General features: G+C 44.5%; 1 protein-coding gene across 1 annotated transcript; it reads left to right on the forward strand.

The window, feature by feature from the left end:
- Positions 1–7817: 7817 nt before the first annotated feature.
- On the forward strand, positions 7818–8762 carry LOC309546519 (olfactory receptor 5P52-like; the record flags this gene model as incomplete). The annotated part of the gene is made up of 1 exon (XM_082246264.1): positions 7818–8762. One exon carries the CDS (start codon positions 7818–7820, stop codon positions 8760–8762), a length of 945 nt encoding a protein of 314 aa, XP_082102390.1.
- Between the last annotated feature and the right edge of the window lie 3642 nt (positions 8763–12404).

The following is a 12404-nucleotide window of genomic DNA, read 5'->3' on the forward strand; positions in this document are numbered from 1 at the left end:
ATATATATATTTTATATATTTTTATATATTTTTATATATATATTTTAATTTTTAATTTAAATTTTAATTTTTATCCTCATTTTAATTTTTAAATTTAATGTGTTCACAATAAAAGTTTAACATTTTACAATCTCTCTATAAAAAAGCGGATCACCCACGCGGCTCATCTCTCAGCACTTTTAAGGCACGTTTTTCACTAATTACTGTCACTTTATGTTTATGAGATGTATGCATTAATATGTGGGGACCGCTGTATAAGGAAGTTCACGTGATGTAAACAAATAACCTGGTATCCGGTATTTGCGGACCATTATATCCAAAGATACCAAGATGGCCGCCGGTATGACTCGCGCGAGGGTACCAAGATGGCGGAGGTACACATAATGGTCGCTAGGATACGCAGGCCTATATAAGCTCCGGGAGTACGTGGCCTAGTACCGCCCCAGATGACGTCGCAGTGACGAAACGCGTAGAGCGGCAAAGCAGCGTCAACGTCACTTCCGGTTAGGTGGCTCCGGCCGGTGGAACGCGGAAGTACCGCGCGGCCGAACACTGGAGACACACCAAACAGGCTGACGGTGAACTTCCTAACAGTGAGTCGATGCTATTTTTTCCCTCAATAATGTACTATACTACGCAATGGAAGCTCTCTTGGTCTTTTGTATACTGACTCCCTAGATGCAAGCGCAACTGTATGCACAGAACAACCAGCTCTCACAGGCATCAGGAGAAGGGAGACACAGTATATTAGAGTGAGAAGGGAGAGGACTTTTGGTAAGTGCTTTACCCACGGTATTAGCACTTCTCACTCCTAACACGCGCCACAGGCGTTTTTACTCTCTCACTTTACACTGCATAGTGTTCTGTAATATTCACCACGGATGTCAGTTTCCTCTTTCAAAGGAGGCCACAATAAAGTATCTATTGATCACCTATATTGCACTCAGCACTTTTTTTGCACTGGTCACTATATGATTGTTTACATCCGATGAGCGATACATACACGGTACAATCCAATTGATACACGATTACTACCGTTTATAATTTTATAATTTTAATTTAATTTAATTTTAAATCTGCACTATATTGCACATTTAATATTTCACCAATAAGCACTGTGCACTTTCATTTTTTGGATCATATACAACGAAGTAATTCGCTGTGCAAGGTGGTAGCGCCCCATACCAACACCTCCCATAAACCCCCACAATGGGGAAGAGTAACACTGTGCTTTGACCATCTCCGCCTGCAGCTTTGGATGCAGAGGTCTTATGGCGGATGCAGCAAGTGTTGACTGACCTTGACAATCCTGTTTCTGCATGGGATGATCTTGAATGGAGGAATGCGTCTGTCCAGCAGCTGGATAACGGTATGGGAGATGGAGCAGCCATCCTCACTCCCCAGCCAGGAATCACAAAAAGCATAGATTTAATTGTCTTTTCATCAGAGGATGTTATGGATGATAAGTCACCTGTGAAAGTGTTGGCACTGAGCCCAAGGGCCAACGGCCCCTGCCCTGGAGTTTCAGTAATTTCAGAGTCTGGGGATTTAATAGAATTTTCTGCTGAGGAAGAACAGCCTGGTAAGCCTCCAGCAAAAGAGCTGGCTTCAGAGCATGGCGCTGTTGACCCCTGCATACAACAATTGGCAGCCCTGAAGGATTTGTGCAAGGCCACCAATGTTTCACTTTACTTCCCAATGGAACAGCTGGCAGCTGGGCAGAATGCTGCTAGCCTCTGCCAACAACAATCAACTCTGCAGGAGCTCCAGGGAGAGAATGCAATCTGCACCTCACAACTGCAGCTTGAGCTAATATCGGTGGATGGAACTGTGGTATTCAATGACAGCAACCCAGCAGAAGAGCTTGCCACAGGGCAGAGTGCTGCTGGCCTCTGCCCACAACTAACAGAAGATGGATTTCCTGTGGTAGTGGATGGGACTTCTCTTTCAGGGTTGTGTTTATAGGAAACCAGTCTGGCATTGGGGCAGGAGGATGTCAGCCTTGCTGTGCAAGCACTGGGTGATTTTCATCTAGAAAAATTGGATGAGACTATGGTCTCCACCTGGATACCTCAGGGATGCTGGGCAGTTGGCCGAGATCTCCAACAACATAAGGGAGTGAACTCAGCCACCCTGTCTTCTCTCCAGCAGCTTAAAGGACTTCGGGTAGAAAGGCCAGTCCACACTTCTTCCCAGCAGCGGGATGTTCTACGAGAGAGGCAAAGTTTGGCTGGGAGAGCAATGCTCTGTTTGGGGCAATTTGTTTGGGATACTGTGTGGGTATGGGCATTAGGGGACTGAAACTATAAACTAACTTTGAAGTAATCCATCTGGGGTCTCCTCCTGTGTTAGTCTCCTTCCAAAAGGGGAGAGATGTGGCGATAATCACTTTGGGCGAGGGGCCCGTGGAACACAGCTTACCTTAGAGAGGTTGGGAAACCCCTGTCTCAGCGCCCTAGGCCCTCTTATGTGTAAGTCACCCTGTGTCTATTAAGGGGCACAGGGTGACCGAGAAAATGATGGACAACTACTTAATGGACATTGAGAATGTGGTTTGGATTACATCAAATGGGACAGTAATATTTATCCACAAAATTCATGAAGAAATCTATGATACATTAAATCCATTGTATCAGAATGATGGAAAATTGTATGAGCTTTGCCATATAGCCTGTTGCAGATCATTGCCATGAAGTCTGTGACTCCTGAATATTCAAAGCATTAATTGACTCACCCATTGGTTGCCTGTTAGCATTCTGTGTACTCCACATAGGCTGGTTTAAGTGCTGAGTTAATTAGCATGTTAATTATAACATTGTCTAGGTGTGGATTCCCATTCACCTATTGTTTCTGTCCAGATGGCTAGTTAATTATCTCAAGTTAATTATGTTTCTGGTTACAGTTTGTATTGTAAGGGTAATCTGATCAGGAGGGGGATGTCCTCCTGTGTGGGTATATATTCTGTGTGAGTTTGTTTAATAGAGAATTCCAGATTTCATACAAGCTAAGTTGTTGGCTAGACTTGTATGTAGGGTGGCTATAATATCTGATATCTATGTTCAAGACTGAAGGAAGCCGTATACTGACAGGAGCACACAAGCACATTGTGGGTCAGTTCCATCACAGAGCTTTTCTGCATCCCATTCCAAAACCATTGCCATTAATGTGTATTTTTTTTTCCTTTTATGGCTATGACAGTCTCCACTCTTCTTGCATGGCTTTCCATGAAATTTTATTGTGTGTCTGTGGGAATTTGGGCCTATTTGTGAGGCCAGGTACTGTTGTTTGATGAGAAGACCTGTCTCAACATCGGTGTTCCAACGCATCCCAAAGAGTAGTGTTGTGATCAGGACTCTGTGCAGGACACTTGAGTTCATCCAAACCAAACTGGTCAACCCATGTCTTTATGGAGCTGCCTTTGTACACAGGGAGGCACAGTCATGCTGGAACAGAAAATGATCATCACCAAACTGTTACCACAAAGTTGGAAGAGCACAATTGTCTACAAAGTCTTTGTATGACACCAACAATGGAACACTATGCTTCCTACTGATACCAATGATGGGCACTATTCCTCCCACTGACACCAATGATGGGGCACTATTCCTCCCACTGACACCAACGATGGGGCACTATTCCTCCCACCGACACCAACGATGGGGCACTATTCCTCCCACTAACACCAGTGATGGGGCACTATTCCTCCCACTGACACCAGTAATGGAGCACTATTCCTCCCACTGACACCAATGATGGGGAACTATTCCTCCCATTGACACCAGTAATGGGGCACTATTCCTCCCACTGACACAAGTGATGGGGCACTACTCCTTCCACTGACACCAGTGATGGGGCACTTTTACTCCCCCCACTGACACCAGTGATGGGGCACTTTTACTCCAAACTGACACCAGTGATGGGGCACTTTTCCTCCAACTGACACAAGCGATGGGGCACTATTCCTCCTACTGACACCAGTGATGGCGCACTATTCCTTCTACTGACACCAGTGATGGGGCACTATTCCTCTCACTGACACAAGTGATGGGGCACTATTCCTCCCACTGACACCAACGATGGGGCACTATTCCTCCCACTGACACCAGTGATGGGGCACTATTTCTCCCACTGACACCAGTGATGGAGCACTATTCCTCCCACTGACACCAATGATGGGGAACTATTCCTCCCATTGACACCAGTAATGGGGCACTATTCCTCCCACTGACACCAGTGATGGGGCACTACTCCTCCCACTGACACCAGTGATGGGGCACTACTCCTCCCACTGACACCAGTGATGGGGCACTACTCCTCCCACTGACACCAGTGATGGGGCACTTTTACTCCCCCCACTGACACCAGTGATGGGGCACTTTTACTCCAAACTGACACCAGTGATGGGGCACTTTTCCTCCAACTGACACCAGCGATGGGGCACCATTCCTCCTACTGACACCAGTGATGGCGCACTATTCCTTCTACTGACACCAGTGATGGGGCACTATTCCTCTCACTGACACAAGTGATGGGGCACTTGTCCTCCCATTGATACCAAAGATGAGTACTTGTCCTCCCATTGATACCAAAGATGGGACACTATTACTCCCACTGACACCAATGATGGGACACTAATCCTCCCACTGATTCCAATGACGGGACACTAATCCTCCCACTGATACCAATGATTAGGGCACTATTCCTCATATTGATATGAACAATGGGGCACTATATCTCCCACTATTTCGACTGATGGGGCATTGTTTACGCCCACTGACAAGACATTTTCTTCTCTTACTGGTCACAGTCCCCCCCCCTTAAATATTGAAGGACATTAAACTGGCCCTTTATTTAGGAGGTTTAGGGACCACTCCCCTACTGTCAGCAACAGTGGGGCATAGTTCCTGCTGCTGACAATGGGAAACTAGCCCTCTTATATACCTCTCACGTATAACGCAGTATATTTCAGTGTGTTACTGCGTGTTTAACGAAGCATATTTCAGTGCGTTACTGCTGTCAGGGTGCCAGGAAACCAGACCACACGAAGATGCAAGTAAAATAAAGCAATTTATTTATGCAACAATAATAATCGCACGACAAGAGAGAGGAGCCAAATCAAGAACAGCTAGGGTCAAGTTCGGAAGCGGGTAGTCATCCAAGCCAGGATCGAGTCCAGGAACAGGTAGTCATCCAAGCCAAGATAGAGTCCAGAAGCGGGTAGTCTGCCGAAGCCGGGTCGTCATCTGATGCGGGGTCGTGTGCCGATGCGGAATCCAGAGCCAGGAAGGTCGTCAGCGAAGCCAAGTCATGCACAGAGAAACCACAGAGACCAGAGGACTGCTAGCAGTGATGCACCTTGGAGCACAAACGCAAGGGCAAGGTCGGAAAGCCATCAGGTGATATATATATATATATAGTCAGGTGTGTAACATCATCACTGAGCGACGCTGAGGCAGCAGACAAGTGATAATGCAAACAGAGTTTATAAGAGACAGCGCTCTGCCAACAGGAAGGCAAGGTAAGACTTTGACAGTACCCTCCCCTTAACGGCCCCTCCTCTGCGGAGCAAAAAACGGTTTCTGAGGAAAGCGAGCATGAAAAGCGCAGAGAAGGGCGGGAGCATGAACATCAGTGGAGGGAAGAACGGAGGGCATGAAGGTGATCCTCCACAGCCAGAATGTCCTGTGGTGAGAACGACTCGGGCAACACAGACGGTTGGAACCCATAATTGGCCATGAATGGAGACATTCCAGGGGACGAGTTGACGGCAGAGTTCCTGGCAAACTCTGCCCAGGGTAGCAGATCAACCCAATTGTCCTGATGGTCAGCAATATAGGAGCGGAGAAATTGCTCTAGAGCTTTGTTGGAATGTTCAGGGGCACCATTGGACTGGGGATGGTAGGCCGAGGAGAAGGAGAGTCGAATATCCAATGAGCAGAATGCGAGTCAGAACATAGAGACAAACTGACTCCCACGGTCCGAGACAATCTCCTTAGGCAACCCGTGTTAGCGAAAAACCTCCCTGGCAAACACTGAGGCAAGCTCCTGAGCGGTAGGCAGCCGCTTAAAAGGAACACAGTGGCACATTTTGGAAAGCCGGTCGACAACCATGAGTGTAACCTCGAGACGCAGGAAGTTCCACAATAAAATCCATGGCCAGGTGAGACCAGGGAAGCTCCCCATTGGGAATGGGATACAGTAGGCCCAAGGGAAGGTGCCACGGAGATTTGTTCTGGGCACAGACTGAATAAGCAGCCACGTACGCAGCAACATCTGTGAGGAGAGATGGCCACCAGCCCAGGACATCTGGTTCTTACCAGGATGACCAGCAGTCTTGGAATTGTGGTATGTGCTCAACAGTCTGATGCGCAACTCCTCAGGTACAAAACATTTGCCAGCAGGTCTCTCAGTGGGAGCAACAGGTTGGGCTTCCAAGATCTGTTTTCCAAGAGGAGAGGTTAAGTTGGTGCGGATGGCAGCCAGGGTATAATCTGAAGTTATGACCGGTGTCGGCATGGAGTCCTCCCTGGACAACTCAGAATACTGGCGAGACAAGGCTTCAGCTTTAACATTTTTGGAGCCGGGCAAATAGGAAAACACATAGTTAAAAGGAGAAAAGAATAAGGCCCATCTGGCCTGATAGGGTGTGAGCCTCTTGGACTCCGAGAGATACGTCAGTTTCTTATGATCGGTGAGAATGAGAAACATAATTGACCTGAACTAATTACCTAGCCATCTGGACAGAAACAATAGGTGAATGGGAATCCACATTTAGACAATGGAATAATTAACATGTTAATTAACTTAGAACTGCAGCAAGGCTAAAACAAAATACATTACACATTATCCTGCATATAAACACATCACACCTTATTAAACAGACAATAGCAGGAGACCATCAGTAACAGACTGTCCGTCTCCTACATTGAAGAACATGGAACAGAGGCCTATGTGATTAGCTCTTTCAATGAACATGTTCAGAATCAAACAGGCTAGGAATAGTCTCTAAGTATTTCTTGAGATATATAGTTGATAAATATTACTGTCTCATTTGAAGTAATTTAAACCATATTCTCAGTGCCTGTCCATCATTTCCTTGGTCACCCTGTGTCCCTAATAGACACAGGGGGACTTACACATAAGAGGGGCCTAGGGGGCTGAGAGAGGGATTTCCGAACATCTCTAAGGTAAGCTGGGTTCCACGGGCCCCCCAACCAAAGTGACTCTCGTCAAAGAGCTGAATCCAGCTTTGTTTGGGTCTTTGGCCAGCTGGTGGACATGATGGCTGGTCACTCGAGCCTCCTGATGGGACAGGAGACCCGGGCAAACAGCGGAATGCGCTGGAGGGAGGGACCATACCCTTCCGCTCCTTGTAATAACAACCAAGCGGCTTCTCTGCCACATTGGTTGATATTACAAAAGAGCCGATCATAAGCTCTAAAAAACGGTACCGGGGGTGATGCCTCTAGCTGCAGGCATCACCCCGGTACACCCCTTGAAGCTGAGGCCACATAATTGTGCTCTGTCAGTGGGAAGGGTTTAATGCCCATTTGGAAAGTTTAATTTGGCTAAATCTAGTTCAGGTGCATCAAAACAAAAAGTGTTCAAAGTGTTCACAGTGTAAACAGAAAAGCCTGGCCCCTGACAGCATGTTGTAGGGAAGTATCCTTGCTCTCTGGGTAGAAGCAGGGGTCTCTCTGCAGAGGTCCCACACACCCCCTGTTGGGCTTTAAAAAACACACCAGTCACTAAAAGCAGACAAGTTACTACAACTAGTAAGTTACAGCTTAATAACTGTCAGTCCATTCCTTTCACAGATGGCACACCAAAAGAATGAGACCCTCAATGCTGAAGTCTTGATTGTTGGATTCGAGAACCTCACTGAATACATAATCCCTTTCTTCCTTCTCTTACTGATCATATACACATTGACTTGCATTGAGAACATCCTGATTATATTTTTAGTATGTATAAGCCCTCGTCTCCATTGTCCCATGTACATCCTGATCAGCAATTTGCTCTTCTGTGAATTTGTCTACACGACGGATCTGGTCCCCCTAATACTGCACCACATGCTCTCCAGAAGACCCGTCATCTCCCATCTTGGCTGTTCTGTCCAATTAAGTGCATCTGCAGTCGTAACGGTTGTTGAGACTTTGCTGCTCGCCCTGATGTCATACGACCGATATTTGGCCATCTGTAGACCTCTCAGATACTCCGTTCTCATACACAACAGACTCTGCTTCTATGTGGTAGCTGTGTTTTGGCTCATTTCCCTTATATTAATTGGGTTTGTATTTTACAATGTAATGAATCTTGAATTGTGTGGCCCCGTTACAATCGATCATTTTTTCTGTGACTACACCCCTTATGTTTCCTTTGCATGCACAGACATAATGACCTTGATTTTATTTGCCATAGTGATGACCATTGTAGTAACAATTTTACCCTTCCTATTGATTGTTCTGTCCTACGTCTTTATTATAGTCGCAATCCTCAGGATAAAGACGTCGGCGGGAAGGCAGAAAGCCTTCTCTACCTGCAGCTCACACCTCCTAGTGGTGACTATGTATTACACCGCGGTGTTTTGCTTATACGTGATACCGAGGGATAATCATTATCTCAATGCCTACAAAGGATTGTCCTTTGCATACTTTTCAGTGACACCGATGATCAACCCCATCATTTATACTTTAAGGAATCAGGAGATTCATAAAGCTCTGCAGGCAGCAATCAGTAAAATGAAAAAATTTTATTGTTAGAATGCAATAAATAAATTTGTATTATATTGTACCAAAAATGATTTATTGTTTTCATTTTCTTAAGGAAAATTCCAATTCTTGTACTCTTATTCCTGGGCCAACATAGAGACAAAGGAACGGGGGGGGGTTAAAAATTATTGGCAAGTTTTAGCATGACAGAAAGCATGTACAGTATCTCACAAAAGTAAGTACACCCCTTACATTTTTGTAAATATTTTATTCTTTCTTTTCATGTGACAACACTGAAGAAATGACACTTTGCTACAATGTAAAGTAGTGTACAGCTTGTATAACAGTGTAAATTTACTGTCCCCTCAAAATAACTCAACACACAGCCATTAATGTCTAGACCACTGGCAACACCCCTAAGTGACAACGTCAAATTGGGCCCAAAGTGGCAATATTTTGTGCGGCCACCATTATCGTCCAGCACTGCCTTAACCCTCTTGGGCATGGAGTTCACCAGAGCTTCACAGGTTGCCACTGGAGTTCTCTCCCACTCCTCCATGATGACATCACGGAGCTGGTGGATGTTAGAGACCTTGTGCTCCACCCCCTTCCGTTTGAGGATGCCCCACAGATGCTCAATAGGGTTTTTTTTTTTTTTTTTTCTCAATATAAAACTTTTATTTGTGAAAACGAACAAACAAGTAAAAGTATGCATTACCATAGTAAAGTGCACATTAAGTTTAGACATTTTGTTCAGTAACATTCAGGAAAGACTAATGAACATTCGCATACGGCATCTACAATCCAATCTCGATGAGAAGGTGTGAGATGCATAAATGTTAACAAAACTTGCATATAAATTTCCAGATGTATACATTTTATAAGTATATAGTCTATAAAGAGGAGCGTAAGTCGGTTACTGTTGTGATATTATCAAACAGACGAGTCACATGGCGTGGCTCGTCCATATAACAAAGAGAAAGTAGAAAAAAGGAAGAAAAAGAAAGATTAGAAATGAAGAATATAAAGGAGTGAGAAGTAGAGATTTTAGAAGAAATGGGACGGGGTGGGAAGGAAATAGGGTGTGGGGTAGGGGTGGGGTAAAAGTTGTTAACGTGTCCAGGTTTGAGTGAATGACCTATCAAGTCTTATTGAGCTGCCATAAGGTCTTTGTACTCTGAAGAGACCGTAAATGTTTGCCAGTGAACCCACATTTTTTGAAAGATATCGTTTCTCTCCAGTTTTATAGCCAAAGTCTCCTCCATCTCATATATATAGCTAACCCTGGTCAGCCAGTCTTTTGTCGTGGGAACCACTTTTGTATTCCAATGTATTGGGATGAGGGATTTAGCTGCATTAAGCATATGTCTTGTCAATGATTTTTTGTATTTTCTATATGGAAAATGATTAATATGTAGTAGACAGCATGCTGCATCTAGAGTAAGCGTAGTTTCCGTGATATGTCGTATCCATTTGGAAATTTCTTTCCAGAAACCTTCTATGACAGGACAGTCCCACCAAATGTGGAGGAATGTGCCTGGAGATGAGCCACATCGCCAACACGCACTAGAGTTTTGTTCAGACCAACGGTGAAGGACAACAGGTGTACGATACCATTGAGTCCTGATTTTATAGGATGTCTCCTGTATTTTCGTGCTTAGAGAACATTTATGAGAGAAACAACAGGCTTTCTCCCATTGAGCTGATGTGAATAAACAGCCCAGTTCTTGTTCCCATTTTTCTTTATATGGGTCAGTAAAATCTGGCGACGCTGTGATAAGCTTTTTGTACGATTGAGACGTGGCTCCCTCAATCCTCTCTCCTTTCATGCACTGTTCCTCAAAGTCTGTTAGTGGCCTATAGAGGAGTTCTCTGTGTTTAGTGTGCGAAATGTAATCGTGCAGTTGTAGATAGGACCAGAACTTTAAGGGATTTTCGCTTGAGCAGTCCAGTTTAAGATTATCAAAGGATTTAAACGTATTATTTCGGAAACATTGGTAGACCCTCAACGGAAGCAGCCGGCCATTCTTTTTTAGTAGAAAAGAATTGTTCTCCGTACCAGGCAAGAAGTCTGGATTTTTGTGAAGTGGTACAAGTGGACTTGGAAAGGAAGATATCTTTTGCGCTAATGCTACATTTTTGAAAATGTTAAGGGTATTACTTATGAGCGGGTGTGCCTTGATGTCTGCGGGATAATTTCGTTGGTCTGTCCATAGAAGGTGGTGTGAAGGTATAGAGCTCCAGCCAACCTCCACACCCACCCAGTCTTTGCTGTTAGAGTGGCAATGCCAGTCCAGTACTCTTGTCAGGTGCGTTGCCTGATAATATTTTTGGAAGTTTGGTAACGCTATGCCACCACTTAGTTTAGGCAATTGTAAATAGCTAAGTTTAATTCGTGGTTTTCTGTTTGCCCAAACAAATGTTCTTTGTAGAACCGTTAATTTGCGAAAAAAAAGTGAGGGTATCTTGACTGGGAGCGTGTGGAAGAGGTAGAGCAACCTCGGCAGTACCGTCATTTTTATGATGGACGCTCTGCCAAACCAGGAAAAAGTCCTCACATTCCATTTTTTAAGATCATTTGCTATTTGTTTCAGTATGGGTATAAAATTTGCTTCGTATAGGTCAGCTGTCTGTTTCGTAAGTTTGATGCCTAGATATTTCAACGCCTTGGGTTCCCATCTATATGGGCAATTTTCTTTCGTTAGTTTGAGGAGATCATTAGAGAGGGTCAGGTTAAGAGCTTCGGATTTACTGTGATTAATTTTAAAATTAGATAGGTATCTATATTTATTGAATTGGTTGTTTAAATTTGGAATAGATATGTGTGGTTGGGATATGAAGAATAGAAGGTCATCTGCGTAAGCTGAGAGTTTAAACTCTCTAGTTCCTCTTTGGAATCCATGAATATCTGGAGAAAGGTTTATAGTACGAATTAGGGGTTCAAGGGTCAAAATAAACAAAAGTGGTGATAAGGGACATCCTTGTCTGGTACCATTTCTCAGTGGGAACGGAGAAGATAGGTTGTTGTTAACCTTAACCCTTGCTGTGGGGTTTGAATACAAAATTTGAAGCCAACTCAACATATTCGGTCCCAGACCAATATGCCTACATGTGTGCATTAGGAAATCCCACGCCACTCTGTCGAAGGCCTTCTCCGCATCTGTGGAGAGTATCAGGCCCTCGACAGCAGTGTCCCGTACTCCATGGATCAAGTTTATCGCTTTTATGACACTATCTTTGGCCTCCCTTCCCTGCATGAATCCCACCTGTTCCGGCCCTATGACATGATGTAACAGTGTACTCATTCTGGTTGCCATTATTTTAGTTAAAATCTTTAAATCCAAATTTAGGAGCGAAATTGGCCTATAGCTTGCACAAAGAGTAGGGTCCTTGTCGGGTTTGGGGATGACTGAGATGTGTGCCATCAAAAAATCCCTGGATGGGACATGTTTTCCAAGCATGGAATTCAATGCATTTGTGAGATGAGGCGCTATAGAATCTATATATATTTTATAATACTGGGATGTAAAGCCGTCTGGGCCGGGACTCTTCCCTGTTTTCAATTCTCTTATTGCAGTCTTCGTTTCATCTAATGAAATCATTTTTTCTAAATCATCCAATGCATCTTTCGGCAGAGTTGGTAACCCACTGTTGAACAAGTAGTCCTGAATTAGCTCATCTCGGGATCCTTCC

Source organism: Pelophylax lessonae (genome assembly GCF_965119305.1).
Source record: "Pelophylax lessonae genome assembly, chromosome: 1".
Taxonomy (NCBI): domain Eukaryota; kingdom Metazoa; phylum Chordata; class Amphibia; order Anura; family Ranidae; genus Pelophylax; species Pelophylax lessonae.